At 37.7% G+C, this 20805-nt stretch overlaps 1 protein-coding gene across 2 annotated transcripts; it reads right to left on the reverse strand.

Moving 5' to 3' along the window:
- Window positions 1–1053: 1053 nt before the first annotated feature.
- Window positions 1054–20779, reverse strand: DCLRE1A (DNA cross-link repair 1A). Of its 2 annotated transcripts, none has more exons than XM_072871267.1 (9): window positions 19465–20779; window positions 16298–17872; window positions 14214–14347; window positions 12933–13051; window positions 11069–11212; window positions 10005–10150; window positions 8795–8949; window positions 2483–2624; window positions 1054–1851 (listed from the first exon to the last, which is right to left on the reverse strand). In XM_072871267.1, the coding sequence occupies exons 1-9, from the start codon at window positions 19880–19882 to the stop codon at window positions 1685–1687; spliced, it is 3000 nt and encodes a 999-aa protein (XP_072727368.1). In that variant the 5' UTR covers window positions 19883–20779; the 3' UTR covers window positions 1054–1684. The 2 variants fall into 2 exon arrangements, with proteins under 2 accessions (XP_072727368.1, XP_072727369.1); XM_072871268.1 differs by having other exon boundaries at window positions 2472–2624.
- Between the last annotated feature and the right edge of the window lie 26 nt (window positions 20780–20805).

Here is a 20805-nt window from a genome sequence, read left to right on the forward strand (position 1 = left end):
AGGATGTCAGAATTGTGATTAAGATTTTTGACTCTGGGGTACTTACTCCAGCCCCTCATACTTGGTGCAAAATTAGTCAGGAACAAGACTTGGAAGGCCAAAAAATCATGCATAATTCCTTAACGATTCAACTGCTAGAAGCATTTGCCTGCCAAACAGAATCCTCAAATTTGCTCCAACTTGTACACATTAATTCAGGCTCGGTATTTGCAAGGGCTGTAAAAGATACTTTTTCACACACCTACTCCAAAACGGAGTGGAATCTTAGGAACAAGCATGCCAATCCAAGACAGTTAGCAGTTCTTGCAATAAGGAGAGCTATCATAATGCATTATGTAAAATAAAAATAATGCTGTATTTCAGTGAATGTACTGATTATGAATCACTGTAGGAACATTTTCTCCCATTGGAGTTTGACACAGTTATTTCTCTCAGAAGACGGAAATAAAACAAAGTGACTTCACATTACAGAACTTGCCATGCAAAGACAAGGATCTGTTTGTACTTACACTGATCATTAAATAAATGTTTTCCTGACAAAAAAGGGCATTGAAGGTTTCAGTTGAGCTATTCTGGGGGGTTGGGGGATGATTCTTTATGCATGATACAGCTTTTTTAAGTCCTAGAAGTTTGGAATGGTTTTTATTTTAGTGCTTATACTAGTGTGCCTGCATGCAACCACATACTTCAGTATCATAAATACCAAGCAGATATACAAAGAACAGCACTGATAATCTGGTAGGATTCAGAGGGAAAAAAATGCAAAATGCAACTTACCTTTCTGCTGCCAGTACTAATATTTGCCTTTCTTGTTCTTCCAGAATTCAAGTGACAAACCTGTACATACAACCCTGCAAACCCAAATGCATTGTAGGAGACTACACTGAGAGGAACCACTTCTGTGCTTTGACCATGCACTGAGAATTTGCACCACCAGGATGCAAGAGCAATCTTACACAAGCAACATACACAGAACGTTCACTGAAGATATTACAGACAAGTTTCTTGGATTAGCAACCATGGTACTGAAAAGAAATGCATTTTGCTCAGAAAGAACAGGCTTCATGTAGGTTCTTTATTTGAAAAAAAAAAAAAATTTAAAAAAATCAGAAAATCTTGAGCGGAATATAGGTAGCAATGTCTTTTATAAAAATCACTCTCCCAAGTACGTATGCTGCAAGAGCCCAAGCCAATCCTCTCTCACAAGGTAAATTTTGTTTACAAGATTTAAATCACAATAGCCAGCTCTGCCTCATGAAACGAGCTTCACTGAAGCCTGAATTGACAGCATGTGACATAAGCTTAGTATTGTCTCATTTATTACAACAACTTCTTTTCAGAAATGAGTAACCTGGAGGCGGTTTCTTCCCCAGCATTATACATCTGGGCATCTCCATAATCTGAAGAAAATTAAGAATGAGGAAAAAGGAGCAAGATAAAAATAACCTGAAATATGCATTGGCAAAAAAGTTAGTAAGTTACGGGAAAAATAAGTAGCAGGTACATAAGAAAGCAAGGGGCCCTTTTGTTTCCCCCCCCGCCCCAAATTCAGCTTTCTCAGGAGAATGGCAGCTTAGTCCTCCCTGAAGAAAGTTCCGTGGAAAAAGGAGTTAAATAAAACTCACAGGAACTCACAATTCCCACTCCAGCCTACGTCCTTTGAAATATACATTCTTCCTTATATTTATTTATGCCTACTGCCCTCAATCATCCAGTCTCTAAAATGCTTCTCCATCAAGCTTCTGGCCCTCCAGTCACCAATATTTACAGTGGGGATGATTTTCTGTGGCTTCAACCATTGAACAAAACGCTTCATTTCCAGGTAACTGCTGTGTTCACTGTAAGGAATCCCTGAAATGAAACAAATCACAGCGATCTGTCAGTCTACTTAGCTTCTTGCCAAAATACTTTTGCAAGCCCTCCAGCTAAGAAATACTTTAGATAATGTTTTTCTAAATTCATATTGGAGATCTAAGTTTATAGCTAAGGTAAAACAAAAACCCAGATTTGCATTAAGTTACCAAGTCATTCATCAGTGCAAACCGAGCGACACCAAGCATTGGGTTAAATGAATGCAAAAATTTTAAGAGATTCAAGTCCACCCACCAATAAGAACTGAGAGGAAGAGGAAGACCCACAGTCTTTCAAATGAGTGAAGCATGGAATGAAATCTTGGCTCTGGAACTGCACTGCCACCAGCATCAGTCAGGCCAAGATTTCACCCCTGAAGTCTCTACAGATATCAGACAAAAGCCTTTATTTGCAAGAGGCGGACAGGAGCAAAATCTGTGTAAAAATCTGCATTTACAGTGCTCTCGATTACTCAGTTCACAGATCTCTCCTGGAGAGATCCATCTGTTCACTTTCTCAACAAGTTATCAGAAAAAGCACTGGTTACAATGAATAGTAGGAGTTTCCAGAATAAAAATATGAAAACCATCCACACAAAACTAAATGCACTGAATCTTTACCACTCTTATACCATATATGGTGATCTTTCCTCTTGTCTGAGGTTTGATATCCACCAGAGAAAGGCATGAATCAGAGTAGGTCCACCCAGTAGGTTTGAAAGCCAGAACTTGATCAAAATTCTCAGAAAACTTGTTCAAGTGATCTTGCAAGCCCTGTGAAAAGAATATAGAGTATACTGAATCCTATTAAATAGCTCATTAGTCTAAAGGTTGGAGATTTCATGATGGAGAAACTTCAGACTGAATCTTAGTTTCGTGTTTTGATATGAACTTTTTTATTTTAAATACCATCTGCCTTGAAATTATTAAGTATTTACATTTGCAGAGCACCTTGTACCTTAGGATCTCAATTGCTTAATCTGAATAGGCACATATTAACGGCTACACATTACAGATCAGAACACATAAGGCATAACCACATCTTCTTATAGATCTTGCCCCCTAAGTCATTCATTTCCTCCTCTCAGCTGGAGGTCAGCACTCTTGCAAGCTGAGTGGTGATAAAAGATGGTGAAAGCCTCCTTCAGTGCAAAATCATCTGGTTAATTTAAAGTGCCACTGACATCCTGACATCTGCTTATACCCAGAAGCACTCAGAGATTAAGTGAACTACCCAAAAAATTGCCACAACCCAGTGCATGAGTTGAGTATTGCTCTGAGCACTAAACTGTGTTTTACCACATCTCCATTCATGGTAGGAAGGAAACCACCTCTCATCTCTTCACTCTAAAAAAAATTAACTTGAAAAAGTCTCCAAGTTGGCTAAGTTAGCCTTCGATGTTCTTTAAGCTAGGATCAGGAAAAGAATGAGAGGAAGTATAAGGAATGTACAATCCTATTCCTGGATAAAGTGAAGTCAGTATTATTTCAAACCAAAAACAGAAAATCAATTTCATGTGCCCTGTATAAAATCTTAAAGGCACATTCTCCATTCAAAAGCCCTACAAGATTATAGAACTCAAAATCATAAGCTTTATTTTGTATTTCTCTTCCTGCTGCAAATATAAAGACTGATTAAAAAAAGGTGGGGAGAGGAGGATAGATAGGCTGTGATAGAACACTAACCAACCTGTCAGATACTTGAAAATTATTAAGCAGGGAAGCGGAAAGCTGCCTGTAACACTGCCACATTTAATAGCACCTTCAGTACAATGTCCAGTAGCAACATACTGAATCCATCAAACTGGCACATTAAAGAACAACAAAAAAACCCTACCACAACACACATTTCATTAGCAACAGGAATTATGGCTAGCTGCCATGACTGTTAATACACTGTAAATGTTCAGTCTTCACTAGATTAACAATATAACTGTAGCAGTAATTCTCCTTCACACTTCATTTTAGGAAGATTAACATAGCTTAAGATAATAATTCACATATTTGCTCCCCTTGCTCTAATGAAATCTAAATACAGTACTTCAAATGCAATGATTATTATATTAAGCAATGCTAATCTGCTTTCAAATTTTGTTATAAATCAAGTGTGCAACATTGACATTAAGGATGCAATTTCAATCTCATAAAAAAATTATTTGTGCATTTCAATCGCAGGCACTTTTGAAAATCTCACCTCAATGCTAGTACAAGACATTACTGAGCTAAGCAACTAAGAGGTGCACAGACCTGAAGACCTCAGTTCTCTGGAAATCTTCCACTGCATATTCAAGTGGCAGAAGCCTCAATTTTTGACTGTTACAAAAAACTGTTGCAAAAGAACCATGTATGCATTTTAGAAAAGAAGGCCTCTTTCCACAAAACAAATTACTACAGTGTTTATTTATAACAAATCCACTGTAAATATACATTCCAATTCCTTCTTTTATTTCTTTAGCCAACACTGTTCTAAACCTTCATCCTTTTAAAATGCAAAATATATTTCATTGCTAAATCAACCTCCTCCAATCACCATGACAGCCTGTTATCTACAGTGTCGCTAAAGTCAGCAGTACATGCAACGGATTCCATAAGGTATGAGAAGACTCAAACATGATTAAACAGTTAATTTACAATCAGCCCTAACACCACTTAAACTCATCTGGCTTATTCAAGCACAGCTATTCATCAGCACACACAGCAATCCCTGTATTTTACTGGAGTAAAACCAAGTATTGCAGTGAAGTAGCACATCTCTTTGAGGGTTTTTTTTTAAAAATCTTTCCTTTCCATATATCAAGTCCACTTGCAATATTGCAGTAATCAGTGTTTTATTTTTACAAATATTTTAATAAAAAACCCCCACATATAAAAATCATAAATATTTTTAATTTTTTTTTTATTTATGTAAATGTTAGCCATTAAGACTATGCAGAGCATGAATCTACAGCATGTCATCTCACTTTTGACCCAGGCAGCACCTGAAGAAAGTTTGATATCAACTCCTAATAAACAAACTCAACAAAGACAGAGCTATACATAGGAAAAAAAGAAATTAACAGAAAGAACCCCATCGAATCCAACACCAATACAACACAAAAAACTTATTCCTCTGCCAATGTATTTTTGCTGCCTCTGATCCCCTATAGCTTGCTGTTTCTAGTTTTACCCTTCAGACTTCACACATCTTAGCCAAACTCTCATTTCAAGTACTGGTTCTTTTCAAGGGGGCAGTCATAAGGCCTAGATAAAATACATCAAGTCTGGTGATACCTGGCCAAGTATTCAATATTATGAATGGGACTGCTTTCATCCTACCTACAGATCGAGACTATATGAATTTATAAAGTAGAAAAGATATGCTTTCTTCTCAAATTTGAACTTGTTTCTTCAACAGATTTTTGGGACAGTGACGCAACTCCTGATGCAGTGACAGAAAATTGCCCAGAATTCAATATTCAAATAAATGTTTGAAGATAAAAAGTGATGGAAACATTCAAGCCAGGTAGCACAGTTTCCCTCACTGTGGCTGCATTTGTATAGAAACGTGCACATCTTGACACAGACAGCTCAAGTAGAAAAGGGAAATGCACCATACGTTATTGTCACCAAGTCTTTGGCCAAGTGAAAACCTAGGGTGTAGCACATATTCTGAGGACGCTGTGGGTTTACAAAAATCATCTTTCAACCTGTCAAAAAACATTCACTGATCCACCTGTTTTTCATAGTGGATTTAACACAATTATGGTCACTATTCATTTTTGTTTGCTTCAGTTCTAGGCAGAAGGTACCAACATTAGTCTTTAAACTCTGGTCACTAGGGGAAAGACAGATAGAGGTTTCCGTACTTTTCTAAGTGCCTGTGGCTTTTTAGGTGAATGACGCTCTCTGCTGAATCAATACAGTGTTTGTAAATCACACATGAACAGCTAAGCTAGTTGCTTACAAATAATAAAACAGCTGACTCCAAAATGAAAAAACATGCTTGACATTACTCCTGAAAATCAACATGGAGAAAAGCAGATTTCAGATAGCCTCAAAACTGGAATTAAACAGCTGCACAATGCCATCAAAAGAAAAGAAATATTCACAACATAGAGACTGCAAAAATACTTCTAAAATTCCTGAATATGCAGGCAAAAATATCAATTTTATAAAAAAAGTTGTCACATTTTCCAGCAATCTGGAGATTCAACGGTCAGGAAAAGAAAAAGCCCCTGATCGCAGCAGAAAGCCTGTGAACAAGGAAGTATATGCAGGAGCATCTCAAAACGATGAACTCATTTCCTTTCTGCTTGTGGTAGAAAGGAAAGCTGTGGGCATCCAGATTTAGTCTTGGGAGCAGTCAGCTATGGAAACATGGAAGCCTTCCTTGGGCACGTACAGTTTTATCAACAGTTACCACAAACTAGGCTTCAGTTGTGGTAAGCACGTGTAGCTTATGCAGCTTTTTTTTCTTTATCTAGAAACAGACCAGAGAAGTTTTTCAATAATTTAAAGGCAGAAAAATCATGCTACAGTTCTTAAAACTATCAAGCCTGGAGCACAGACAGGTTTGGTTTTTTCCTACTAGTAAAGAGCATAACAGGGCAAAAGAGGGTATAAAACTGGGGCTTCTAGGAGATACTATAATATACCATCAGGGTTTGGCTATTTGCATTCTACTAAAAAGGCAACAGATGGAGAAGATCACAGATGTACTCAATTTACTAAATCAGGACTGAATCTGAGATTTTGACTGAGAATACTCCCATAAGGATTTCATGGATTTGTAGGTTCGCAGCTGAAACTACACGAGCAGGAAATTAGCCCAAATTAAGAAATAGGATTGTGTTTTTGAGTAGGGCTAGGGATCAAATAAAACAGAAGAGGTAGGAGAGACCCAAAAGATAACAAAGGCATTGGCAATCACTAAAAAATTCTGGCTTTCCCAGTAATGAGCCAGTAATTCAGGACAAAACCTGTATAATCCAGCAAAAGACAAAAACATGCAACTGGAGATGATGACATCAACATTTACATGGTCTGTAAAAACAGGATGGTATCATTCATCATTCTTTAACTAGAATGAGATTACAAGTGATCAGATAATTTATTCTTAAAAATATTGTCTTTTCTGAGGTCATGTTTACTGATTCTGCTGGAGCAGAAATAACATAAATGGTCATATGAACTCATCTTTAAGCATTTAAGATTCTCCACATTTTAGTGGTACTACATTCCACCTGGACATTCATCTAGCTACTGGCCTCACTGGATGTTTAGCACTCTGGAAGCCTACCTACCATGCCTAACTTACATGGACACAAAATTACTAATGATAGCATGAGACCACATTCCAAGAATTTCACACATGAAGTCACAGCCCCAGTACAGAGGGCCATGGCTGTTACACTAGGAGTCTTGTCCAGTAGATCACTGTGCCTTTAATCTTTCCTGGCCCTTTCCAGGGTCCAGGCATTGCTTCTGGCACGCTGTAGATTTGTCTAGAAACTCCTGTTCTCAGAAATAAGACCCTGTGCACGACACAACTGCTTCTCTCTGAGAAGTAAGGCTGTCTAGACCTCCTTGTGGTATAATCACACCCTCTGCCTGAAAGTACAGCTACATGAGTACGCCATACATGCTGGGACATATGACAGCAGAATCACATAACAACCCAAAAATCTGCAAAAGAAACTAAAATATATTACTGTTTAAGACAACACAACACATTAAAAATAAATCCATACACGTTTCCATTACTCATTTTCTGCCCCACCATGGAAAAGATTATAGAGCAACATCAAACCGTTAAGATATTAAGTTCTATCTCCTGCAGCTCCCATCCAAATCATGTAGCCTCTTTTTTGCCTTTTTAGGTCAGCTCTGACCTTGCCTGGTCCTGCAGCTAAATACCATCTTGCTCTGAAGGATTTGCTTGAGATGGCACAGCAGGCCTGAAGCAAAGCAGGAAAATGAATCCAAGTCCGTAAGGCGTAAGTGACCATTGTTTTTCTCTTTCTTCCAAGTTACCTTTAATCTAGAGCCTGCTGCTTTGCCTTAATGCCATTCTGTATTTTGTAGCCTATTTAGAAAAATTTTCTTTTCCCCCAGGAATTAGCCACCTTGCCTAACTAAGAAATTCCCACAAAAACCCTCAACAACAAAAACCCACTGTCTCAAATCTCAACTGAAATGTGCATTTGAAGTCAACTTAAATGAAACAATGTCTTAAAATAAACTGTTTTGCTCACTTTTGCTACAAATATTAGAGAAGATGGTGTGGAAAAACTAAAGCATCTGTATATATGAGGAGTCCTTCAATTCACTCAATACGTGTATTTGTTTATGCATGAGTTTTCATTGATTTTCAAGTATCCTTATCTCCATGTCAAGGTTCAGCACGGAAGGAGAGAGACTATTACTTTAAAAGATGCAAATATGATTACAAATACATGGAAACTGAACTGAGAGGAACATGGAGAACCCTATTCCTTTTTTATCAAACACCAGACTGGAAGCCGGCCACGTTCACAGGCTGCCTCAAAACAGAGAGACTCACAGGCAGAAAATCCTTTGTCTTTTCCTACATCATACCAGGCAAAAGACAGCCTGAAAACAGGGACTCCATGTCACAATATATTAATTGCTGATAGGACAGATCCTGCAGTCATTACATAAATCTACTTCAAAAAGGCCCACAAAGAGCAAGCCTTTGAACAAACCACATCTTATCTTGTACAAGCACCGCATTGAAGTGAAATTACACTTTCTGTGCATCACGTTTGGAGACAGAGATTAATGTTTAATTGCATTTCATTTTCAATGTATTGCTACATGTCAAAACTTTACTAGATAGATATGATCTGACAAGAGCTTAAAAAGCACCAAACACAACACCGGTTGGGAAGAGCCAACAGTAAGATTAGCCAGCAGGTTAATCAGAGTATATTTTCTGAACTTACCTTAAAATTAATTTGCATCATGGGAAGAACATGAAGCAAAGTACCATCCCAGTCCAAACTGATGAGGGAATTAACAGCTGCTGATTCCAAGCACTGCAGTGTTTTGTACTTATCACGGGACATACTTGCTTTTGAGCCCAGAACTTCAGCAATTGCTTTAGGATTAATTGGGAAGAAATCAGATAAAGAAAATTATAAGAGTTCATTTTTTGCTTGTTTTGGAGATATTCCTAATTATTGCACTGGATCATTTTTACTATTGAAAAAAATCTGTATTCAACAGGATACAGTGTTTCATATTCTAAATTAAGAAGAGAAACCTGTAATGGCTGTTAAAAAACTCTGGCTCCTATGTTTTAGCACCAGAATTTTGTATGACAATTGGAAAGAGAAGAATAGCAGTACATTGGTAAGTTCCAAGTCATATTTCTTTGGTAGAATGTTACCAAGGTGAACTGGTATTTATTTCAAAGAAGCCAGAAACATGCAGTTTTTGGAATATGCGACAAACAGCCCACGTTAAAGACAGACTAAATTTCAGTGAAAGTAAATCTTGTATTGATGACTTTAAATATACTTAAAAGCACAAATGGTACACAGCTGCCTGCTCTAGAGTATCCATTTGAGCAATCATCTTGGTTCCTAATGCTGTAACTGAGTGAAGCATAGCACACAAGATTTTCATTAAGTCAGAAGAGATATGTTTTAGTTTGGGGAATGCTTTGTTAAAATTGATTTCATTAGAACTGATTACTATAAATATTTAGGGAAATACGTAATATAAACCTGGAAGGAAAAACTGTTACCAAAATAGAAGTTTAAGAATAATTATATCCCTTTGCTGCTTCTTGACAACATGAGATTATTAACACCAAAAATGTCATAAAGACCTCATTTATGTTTTTGTAATTGCCATTAGCAATTTTCTCACCACAATCAATTAAATAGGTTCATTAATTTGTACCCAAATTGGCCTTCTGTATATTGAGGGTTTGTAAACATGGCAGAAAAATATTTATTTCAGAAAGTTAAAACTTATTGATTAGAAAACTAAAAAACTAGCAGTAGGATTATTAAATATATTTAATTTCTTTACACAATATCTGACCATCAAGACTAAGTGACCCTTTACATCTTCAAGAAAAAAGTCTTTTAACACTGACTTAGATATTTATTTAGTTATTTGATCCAGTACATTTCTTTTACATACCTAAAAAAACTTTTTCTTTTCCAATGGAATAGGTGCCACAGACAACTAGAGTACGTGGGTTTAAAGTCACTGTCTCAAAGGCAGTATTGACAGCAAACTGGATAACCTCTTGTTGAGGAGGAAAAGTGTATTCAGGACTACAGTATCTGGGGCATGGAAACAAGATATACCACTTCGTTACACAAGATAGAAGACATCTGAATTTACCAAGAAGGCCCTCAAAACTGCATGCATACAATAACAAAGTAATGAAAAAGACCTTATCTTTCTATATAATTTCAGTCTACTTGCAATCTATTTATTAGAAACGGCTGAGGTGCTCAGATGAAATCGTTGCAATAAAATTTACATTGCATATATCAGTCTTTTCGCTACAACTATTCACTTGTCTGACACTGACACTCAATTCTGCAGTTTTTTTCTCTATAGATACCAAGTGCTCTTTCAAGCTAGATATTTGTATCACGTACTAATTACATCCTTATGTCTATTTTTTGTCACGCACACAAACCATAACATAAGGCATTATTCATTCACAGAAGCATATGGAACAGAAATAAAAGACTGCAGCTGGGCATTAGTCATCATACACAGAAAAACAATTTTATACACATGAGTCAGAGAAAGGTCTAATGAAAACCTGGACAACTGATTTAACCATTTGGCATTCTTTCACTCTTCGAATTCCCCCACACCTCTTTTCATAATAGAGTTGAATCCATATAAAACCAGCGTTCCATGGACCTCTTGTTTTAGAGCTGAACACTCAATGTATGAATTTTGACACCCAGAATTTAATAACACTTATAAATAATAAGGCCATCTCAGCAAATACTTTAGCACCTTTTCCACTACCCACTTGTATTCTCTCATGTAACAGCATAACAGATGAACAAGCTAGACATGCATGGACTTTCAATAAATATCTGATTTTATTCAACACTAAATAGAGCTAACAAGTGTTAAAACAGTAATGTCATTTATACTTACATTTATTTGGTTCATATAAAGTCTTACTAAACTGAAAAGAGGGTTATACTGAAAAAAAAAGAAACACAACTTACGTGGTATCAAGGTAAAGGGTATGGACTTGTTGACCAAGGAGAGCAGGATAGCGCTCCATAGAAGGATCTGCCCTGAAGTCTCCTGTGTGCAGAATAACAGTTCCACTAGGTAGACAGAAAAGGATCATTGTTGCACCTGGACAACTGAAACAAACAAAAAAACCGCATACAAATTATGTTAGTTCTCTATACTGATAAACTGCCTTAAGAGATAAACCACTCTTCAGTAGCAGGAAGTTGTGCAGAACAGCATTTTAAATCACAGCTACTACGCAGCCTAATTTAGCTAGAAATTCCTGATTTCTAAAGGAACTCTGAAGCTAACCTTATGGCCATAGACAAGCTAGACTTGAGTTCTCAGCTGAGATGGAGGGAAGAAAAAAACCACACCAACAGTAAAGTAATCAAGCATTAACTGCCTTTTTGGGATGCTCTGTCTTCTTCTAGGTACGACAAAGATGCTGCCTCAGTTGCAATCTCTGAGGTTCTATTACTTGATTTAAAGGGGAAACAGCACACCAAAGAGAAGCAGCATTCTTATTGAGGAGCAACAGAATTGTATTATTGCGGATGCATGTTCATTCCTGCAGGACTTACTGAAGCATTTCCTTTTAAATTCTATTTGCAGATTTTAAACAGTATCCTCCATCCAGAATTCCCTGGTTATAAATACAATCCTTATTGGCCACAGTGATTCCATTGCACCTTCTGCAGTTCCTCGCCAAAGCTGTCTGAAGGGCAACTGCTCAGACTGGAAAACCAGAGTGGGACTATTTCGAACATGAATCATCTGTAAAGGGTAAATGAAATCTCAAAAAAGGAAAAACTGGCATGAATCAGAGCTAAAATGACAGAATTGGTGAACTCTCCAAAAAGTTGAACTTTGTGCCCAAGGTTTATATGCCTTTTAAATTGAAGCAGGGGATCAGAGAGACAAACAGGAAAAATGAGCAGTGTCCAAATTACATAAGCAACAAGGCTTCCTTCATTCCCAGAAAGGGTTCTCAAAGGACTCCATGGAATCTTATCTCTCCAACTATAAACAAATCCTAAGATAAGTAATATTCAAACCAGCTGTGACACAGTGCTGCATTTCAATATATACTTCAGGGAAAGGACTCTTCCTCTAGCCCATAGCCAAATAAGGCACCAAGAGGCAGAACAGCAAGAGCACAGGGCTGGAAGTCAGGTGCTACTGAACTTTAAAAACAGCATTACCACACAGTGCCAGCGTAATGCTAGACAAAAATCTCACCCTTTATCACTGAATCCAGTAAAAGTCTTCAGCACATTTCAACAGGCTTTTCTTTAAAGTTCAGTTTTCAAAATGTTGGCTAGGTTTTGTCTCTCCTGGGATCCAAAGTACTACATTTTTATTTAGCTGAAGATTTCACTATCTTCAGTTGAAGCTACAGAAACCTAACATATCTGATAATCAAATCTAAGGTGTTCCCAACTAGACACCAAAACCTAGTGTCCAGACCACTAGAAAAATCATTCCACCTCTCAACAAGCTTAAAAATTGTAGAGCTATGTGTGGTTAACACTATGTACTCATTACAACAAAAAAAGAATAAAGTTAAGCTAAAATTATCAAAAAAGCCTAAGTTTCATTTTCAAAAATAATTCACCTATTTCAAAAGCTAACTACTTGCAAGAAATTTAGGCTCCTACATGCCTAATTCACTTCTGAAGTGAAAATGCATGTTACTAAGCCAACTCAGGAATGTGAAGTATTTTCACCCTTTTTTTTCAGATCCACTGAAACCTAAAAATCATGAAAACATAAACTGTATCTGTACATCTATTTATCTCTAATATTCTATACATACAAATATTCCACAACAAATGCAATGATACATACTGATTGGCATCCAGCAACAACACTTTGATCCCATTCACTATACATTCTGTGTCCATCGGCAGCACGTGGATGTACTGCTCTTTGACTCGAAGTTTGCTCTTCACCAGGTTGCCAGTTATCTGTAACAGGGAAAGGATTTAATATGGAATAGGAAAAAAATCTAAAAAAAGCCTTTGTTTATTTTAGAAACAAAGGCTCTCAAAGCCAGACTGCCTGGCTTAGAGAGAAACTATGAGATCCTGGGTATAATCAAGCCTTTCAGTAGCATTTCACCTCTCAAAAAGCAAACTGAAAAAAAGCTATCTTAAAAAAGCAAACTTTTAAAAGCCTGTCAACAGGTTATGGATTGGAATCAGAAAGGAGGCAAACAAGGGGGAATAACATCTGCTACAGATTGCCAAGTCAAGAAGAGAAGGTGGGCAAAGCCTTCTTCAAACAACTCAAGAAATTCCCAGGTCACAGGCCCTGGATCTTATCATGGGGGACTGCAGTCACCCCAACATCTACTGGAAGGGCAACACGGGACACAAGCATTCCAGGAGACTTCCAGAGTAAATCAGAAACAGATTTTTAAGATTCTGGATGGGTTGATTAGGCAAGGTCCCCTACCATGTTATGAGTAAAGAAGTGTTGTTTGGACATATATAGCTAATGGCAGTCTTGGCCATTCAGCAGCCTGAAGCACAGGACACACAGGACCAGGCTAAAACAACTCCATTTACTGAATGTGGAGAAGAGATGGCTTAAGTGGAATCTAATTTCAGACTTCCATCACTTGAACAGAGTTACAGAGAAGATGGAGCCACATTCTTCTCCATGATGCACACAAAGAGAACAAGCTAGTCTCAAGTTGCAAAAAGGGACATTTCACTTGTGTATTCAGAAAAAATTTCAGAGTGGGTAAGTACTGCAACAGGTTGTGAGGAGATGTAGTGGAATCTGTCCTATTTTCAAAATTTGACCAACAAAGGCTCTCTGCAGTCTGATCTAACTTTGAAGTTAGACCTGCACTGTGCAGGAGATTGGACTATATGACCTTTAGAGATTCTTTTAAACCTCAATTTTTTCATGGTGTCTAGACAGGGAAGTTTCACTGATCTTCATCAGTCAAATTAGGGTAAGAATTTCTTAGAAGGGAAACCCAGATTCCCCTATACATATCTACTGTGTCTAACTGACCCAACAATGGAACCTCTAATCTTCTATTTACTTTCATCAGTATAAAAGTGATTATAGTTGCATATGGATTTGATAATATCTAGTAATCTTGGAAAACCTTACCTTATTACAGTAGATTGGAAACATGAAGTTTTTTGTTAGCCCACAGTAGTGATCAGAGTGAAAATGAGTAAGGAAATAAGCTGTGCAGCCTTCAATTTCTCCATACTGGAAAGCATCAACTGTAAAACCAGTTCCTACAGCAAAAACGGAAGAGAAGCCGGCATAGTTGAACATAGAAACACGCATAGTTCAGAACTAGTTTTTGCTCAGATGTTCCTTTTGTTCTTTCTTCTTTCTTCCAAATTAAAAGGTAATACAGTTACACTGCACACAGTTGAAGGAGCCATTTAAAGATGAGCATGGTTTGCATATGAGTCAACAGTCACAAAAAAGATTTTAACTTACTAAAATAAAAATTTAACAGAGTTTCCACACACAAATACTTTCACAGGCCTCCCAAATATCTATTGCTTAGCTGCCATCCTATACAGATGGCAACTGGTTAAGCAAATAAAACACATTTATCTGCATTCAGCTGGTATTTTTGAAAGTTCATGTAGATTAAAATCTAATACCAACCAAAATAAAACAGGTAACTACAGCTTAAGAAAATGCATTTTGCAATCAAACTGCCATTTTTCAATTATTCTACATTTAATATTCCTCTTAAAACATGCTACCATATAATTATCAAGCAAGCAATCTGGGGTCTTTGAATATATCTGCTGAGATGAAACGTGACTGATTTGCCATTGTATGCTTTCAGTGAGGTGCTGTTTGTATAAAGATGTTGCATGAAGACAGCTTTATAGAAGACAGCCCTTTTCTCTGCATATGTAATTTTTTAAAAATGCAAACATACTGGTCCTTACTGGTCCATACTGGTCCAATGCCAAATGGTCCTTTCACATTGGGTTACACTTTCTTAAAACCACCAAACAGCGCACAGAACTAATTCATCTGGTGGCACTCAAATATTTTTCATTTTATGTTATGCAAATTTCCCAGATCTTCTAGGAGAACTAGAAATAGTTCTACTTACTTGAGGCTAGAACTTCAAGTATTTGCAACTCCAAAAACAATAGCAGTCTGCTAATTAAAAATCACAAACCAAAAAATCCCCAAGTGTTTGAGGTACCAGACTCAAAACGTCAGGGAGGCTGAATTATACTAGGCCATGGGGATAAACATCAAATATACAGTCAAATATGCTTCAAATGTAGTAACAAAATTCGGAACAAAGATAATAGAGATAATAACAAAGCAACTTTAAAATTGCATTGTAGGCATAGGAGTCTGCTCTTCAAATTTATTATATATAGAAAATTCTCTAAGCCCATGGAAACCATGATACTGGTATAACCCCACAAAGACTTACAGGTCAGTCTTCAAGCAGGAGCTTGGCACTTAGGATCACTAACATATTTCTATTTGGCTTCCTCAAATACCTGCCTAAGACTAAGACAGTCCTTTAGTGATAAAAAGAACTGTGAGGATTTGAAACTTTTTAAGCCACTGATCCATCATCCTGTATTTTATGTAATTGCTTGAGGAGATTCTGAGAAATTCTTGGCTGTTTCCTTAGCTAAATTCTTCTGCTTGGTTTTCATTTCTTTGTTTTCACAGTTGTACTACTTCATATTTCTAATACTTGTGAATTTCAAATACAAAATTAAACTCCATTTTTTTAACTTAGTGTAAGGAAATAATTGCTATTGACAGCCCTATTTTCAGGCACAACTGAAGCAATGAAAAGATTAAATTCAGGAATTAGGAGTGAATATTAACAAGGGCTATATTCAAAATAATTTAAGAAAGCAGATCCATCTTTCAATACTGATGATGTTTTTTACTCTGTCAAAAACATTCAAAGGTCAGTCCTTGAAATAATTTTCCTGAGACAACTATTTCACTTCATTGATGAAGCCATTACTGACTCTAGTTCTGCAATCACCTTCTTCTGGAGATCTGCACCTACAAAAGATTTTATCAACTTAGATGGAGGAAAGAAAATTCATTATGAGCTGCAGTCTAAATGGTTATTTAGAAGAGCAAAGAATACTGAAGCCTAAAATTAGGAAAAAAATTACAACACTCAAGCCAAAATTAGTTAACCTCTACAAAAAGCAAGAGTTCTCTCTCACCTGGTATTTTCTTGTAGAAAGGGCAGTGTTTTTTTCTTGTTCCTTCACCTGTCGTAGGTAATTCTTTAAATTTTTTTATCGACCATCGTTGGCCACCAGAACTTGCATCTGCAAAGGCTCCATTTTTACTTGAACTTTCTATAACTGCTTCTACATCTTCCACAGACCCTTCAGCTTTCCTTTTTTGCTGTCTGGGCCTCTTTCCATTGGGAGTTACTGTACTTGAGATCTGCTTTCCCTCACTCAAACGGGTCTCTCCTTTGTTTTCCTGTTTTACTTTGGGTTTTAACCCAAAGAAAACACCAATGTCCATTTGTTTGAGTTCTTTGGCAGAACTGGATTTGGCATTCATATTTGCTAAAGAAAGAGATGACACTGGTTTAGAGATGGGGCTGGGAAAGCACACAGCAGCTGTATTAAGATTTCCTTGTTCGTCCACTACTGACTGCAAACTCTCCTGGCAAGCTGTTTTTTCAATTGCATTGGCAGTCATTTTATCTGTATTAGTTAAAATGTTACTTGGGTCCCTCAAAACATTACTTTTCTGTGTCAGAAGAGACCCAGTACCTTCTCTGACTAGCAGTGATGATGTCTCAGTAAAACTCACGTATGCAGAATCCAAAGCACAGGCACCAGTATCTTCTGACTCTGTGTGACCTGCTTTAGCCACAGAGGAAATAAATTCTGGTTGTTCAACCTCCTCACAATTAAAAGGAAAAGAGGATCCACTGGCTAGTACTTCTTGCTGATGCTGATTATCTACATGTGCTGAATTACAGAACTTGCTGTTCATGTGACTCTGAGAAACAGTTTTTACACTATGATCTAGATGGTTCAGTGTATTTACTTCCTCACAGTGTTTTTTTTTTATTATGAAATTTCCCATTTTGGCATGCTTATACTGAGAGTTTTGCTGTGAGAAAAGTCCATCAAATGTTTTAAACACCACAGAATTAGATTCTTCATCTCCAAAGTTCTGCACTTTGAATAATTTATTTTGTGATATTTTTACTTTCTTCTCCTCTTCCTCAGTTTCCTCTTCACTTTCCTCAAAAGTACTCAGTGGAGAATAAGAAATTTCACAGTCACTGAAGTCAGCTTTTGACTGTAGTAGACTTGGCTGACTTGTATCTTTCTGACTACACAGATCTTCTGTTCCAGTTTCTTGAGAGGATGCAAAGTCATAAAATTCAAATTTACAACTATTATCTGTGGTCTGTGTAAACTGACATGTCTGTTGAGGCTTTTGAGTATCTGCAAAAGAGGAAGTACTTTCACTGATTATATTTAGAGACTTCAGTTGCAGTGAACTCTGTACCATCAATGTACAGTCATCGTGTGGGACATTTTTTACATTATCAGATGGTTTCTCATTCTGTGAAATTTCCTCTACATGACTTGGGGAACAGCTGGGCTTTGCAGCAGTAGAATATGTCACCTTCCTCTCCAAAGTGTTTCCTTCCTCCGAAGAGCTTACAAGATAATCTCCTGCCCTGCTTGCTGCAAGTAGAAAATGGCTATAGCGCTTGTAGTGGGATGGAATGGTGGAAGTGCACAGTAAACCATCAGGACACTCTATGAAAACGGTTAAACAGAGAAGCAACGTTAATATATTTGCAAATACAGTTGGCATAATTATTAAAATAAAAATCACACATGACACACAATTTAAAAGCTTTTTCTTATAAATGCAGCTATTGGAGGCCAGAACACACAAGTAAAAAGTAATTTTCAAGCTGCCAAGACCTCCTGCCCTGAGCTGGCTGGAAATAAGAATGCTTCCAACCTAAAACCAAACAGCTGCTGCTAATACAGCACTATGCCTGAATTAATACAGCTCTCTAACAACAAGAGGACTTAACCCTGTTTCAATACTGTGCTAATGTAATCATATGGCTTCCAGTTTAGAATTGTCTCACATGCAAGGAATGAGCTCAGAGCAGTAGCACCAGAAAAGGCCAGTAGACATGTTTCAAAACAAAGCAAATCTCAGTTCTCAATTAACCTGAAATTCCATTTCAAATTGTCTGCTGGGTTACACATTAAATTTAAAAAAAAAAAAAAAAAAAAAGTCATGTATTTACTTATGTGAAAAAAGTATTCAGGATTCAGATGCCAGCAAAAAAGCTGTGGCTGTTCCCTAGACTTTTTTGTTGAGAGTTTGCTAGCCTAACTTTTGAGGATTTTATGGTGAATGCATAAATCAATCAGAAGGATTTTTCATCTGTTAATTATGGGAGTAAGAGATGGAAATGAGGTGTTAACACATCTGCCTTAATTTAAACCACTGCCAAAAATCAGGATTCAAGGGGCTCACATTTCATTGTTCTGAAGAAGAAACTTCAAGGAAAGTTACAAAGATATAAAAAGAAAGTGACTGTGTTACCTGAACAGCCTTTACTCAAATTTCCTGACTGTATGCTTTCTGTTTTTCAAAAGTTATGAGGTGTATTAAGAACATAAGTTGGATACCTGGATCTGTTCAGACATGGTATTTCCATACATGAAACTAGCAATTGGAATGAGTCAGTTTTATCCCTCTCGTATGGAACTCAAAATTGTGTTGTCTTATGATACTGGAATGTTCATGTATAATTCTATATAAAATTTCTAAAGCATACTGGATCAAGGGGCTAACATTTCAAGTAAGCCTAACAGACTGATTTCAGCTTACAACCATCCATAGACAATTGGACAAGTCATATAGCAACATGGATACAGGGTAATAAAATTTATACCTAAGGAGAAAGAAATTCAGTGTCAAAACTATCAGCCTCTTAATTGAAGGAGGTTTTTTTGCTGATGCTGACTTAGTAATTGAAACAGGTTCCATTATCTTAAAATGGTAAATATGCACCTTCAATTTCTTCAATAAACTACTAAAACTGGAGCTTGATAAACAACCATGAACCTTTATCACTACTCTACAAAGTTTTGAGATTAGATTCTGATACAAGATTTTCATGTCAGATTTCCATGTTCTTCACAAAAAAACCAAAAATCTCATATGAAAACATTACTGATACATTGTCAGTAATAACATTCTAAAAATCATACCAACTACCATCTCAGATTTTGAACTAAATATGAAAACCAAGGTTTACACCAACATTATGTGAGGAGCTTTTAACTCTTCTCTGAAGGCTTTTTTCTTACTCTATTCATACCTTTTTCAATGGATCCTGGAGTATCCAAACATTCAGCAACGTGCCATCGAGGTGTCTGGACCAACAGCAAAGAGAAAGGCATCTGGCAGCTCGGACAGTATCCATCATGAACGGGCTTTGCATTTTGTGAGCTCTGCTCCGTCAGGCTACTCACGCTTTCCTGGGAGTGCACACTACTGTCATCTTTACATTGATCTACATCCTGATTTGGCCTTGATCTCTGTTCAGTTTTCTGAAGCGTATCAGGTTTTTCTATGGATTTTTTTTTATTTCTATTTCTCTTTCTTTTTGGCCTGCACTTGCCATCACTTACTTTCTGCACAGGTGTAGAGATGCTCTCTGAATTACTCTGATGCTTTTGCTTCCTAATGGATTTGTACTCCCAAATGTCCTCTTCCAATAAAGCATCTTCAGACATGGCAACACATCAAATATTCTCCTTGCTTTTAAGCAACAGTTCACAAATCTATCTTTCCTTCTGCTAATATGTTTTCTCTTCTCTCCCCCCTTCACTATCTGAAGAAAAGCACCTGAACTCCATTTTAAAAAAGCAACACTGGGCCACAAACCAAACAGCAGTCCATGATGGGACAGAAGCATGGTGGATCCGATCCTAAAGATAATTTAATGAGCGTTTCTTTTAATATTTGTAATTACTCCTGTTAAACGGGAAAACCCGAGCCTGTAAGATGCAGAACGACTTGCAGGGTCAGACATTTCCTTCAGCTGTCCCTCTCGTAAGCACCTAACCCGGCCGCGGAAGGTGAAGCCCAGCTAGCCCCGCTCCCCTGACTGCCGCCTCGCTGCCCCGAAGCAGGAAGATTTTCAAAGAAAACGAGGAAGAATTCAGCTACGGGATCGCTGCCGGGAGTCACCGCACGGCGAAGGCCGACACGGGAAGGGCCGCGCTCCCCACCGCCAGCGGCCCCGCGCCTAGGTCCCGCCGCGGGCACCGAGGGCGGCTGCCTCCCCGCAGCCTCCGCCGCTGCCCACGGTCGCGGGCGGGCGCCTCTCCTCAGCCGTTCGCCGCCACAGCGGCGCATTCGGTTCCGCAGCTTCGTCACCACGGCTGTCGCTCAACTTTCCGCTTCTCTCATAGCACCCCCCCCAAAAAATCCCACCGTTTCAATTATTGGTGCCTTGTCTGGACTTCGTCCCGGTACTGCCCGATTTTCACATCTGTTCCACTTACAAATAAAAAAGTAATTGGGCGGGAAAAGCAGGCTGTGTTGAATCTGCTGAGCTGGAATCACCACTGCGGATTCTCTTCTTCACGCATATGCTTCTGTGAATATGAAAGCTATGTAAAAACACGAAAAGAATGAGGTCCCCCTTTTAAGA

This window comes from Ciconia boyciana, chromosome 8 (assembly GCF_034638445.1).
Source record: "Ciconia boyciana chromosome 8, ASM3463844v1, whole genome shotgun sequence".
In the NCBI taxonomy this organism is placed as follows: domain Eukaryota; kingdom Metazoa; phylum Chordata; class Aves; order Ciconiiformes; family Ciconiidae; genus Ciconia; species Ciconia boyciana.

What these genes read in the sequence shown, in the direction of transcription:
- DCLRE1A (XM_072871267.1), bottom strand. Translation starts at nt 19,882, where the DNA reads ATGTCTGAAGATGCTTTATTGGAAGAGGACATTTGGGAGTACAAATCC. An exon ending in TTCCAATCTACTGTAATAAG is followed by an intron (nt 13,052 to 14,213) that starts GTAAGGTTTTCC and finishes TCCCTGTTACAG; the next exon opens with ATAACTGGCAACCTGGTGAA. An exon ending in ACCCTTTACCTTGATACCAC is followed by an intron (nt 10,151 to 11,068) that starts GTAAGTTGTGTT and finishes TCCATGCCCCAG; the next exon opens with ATACTGTAGTCCTGAATACA.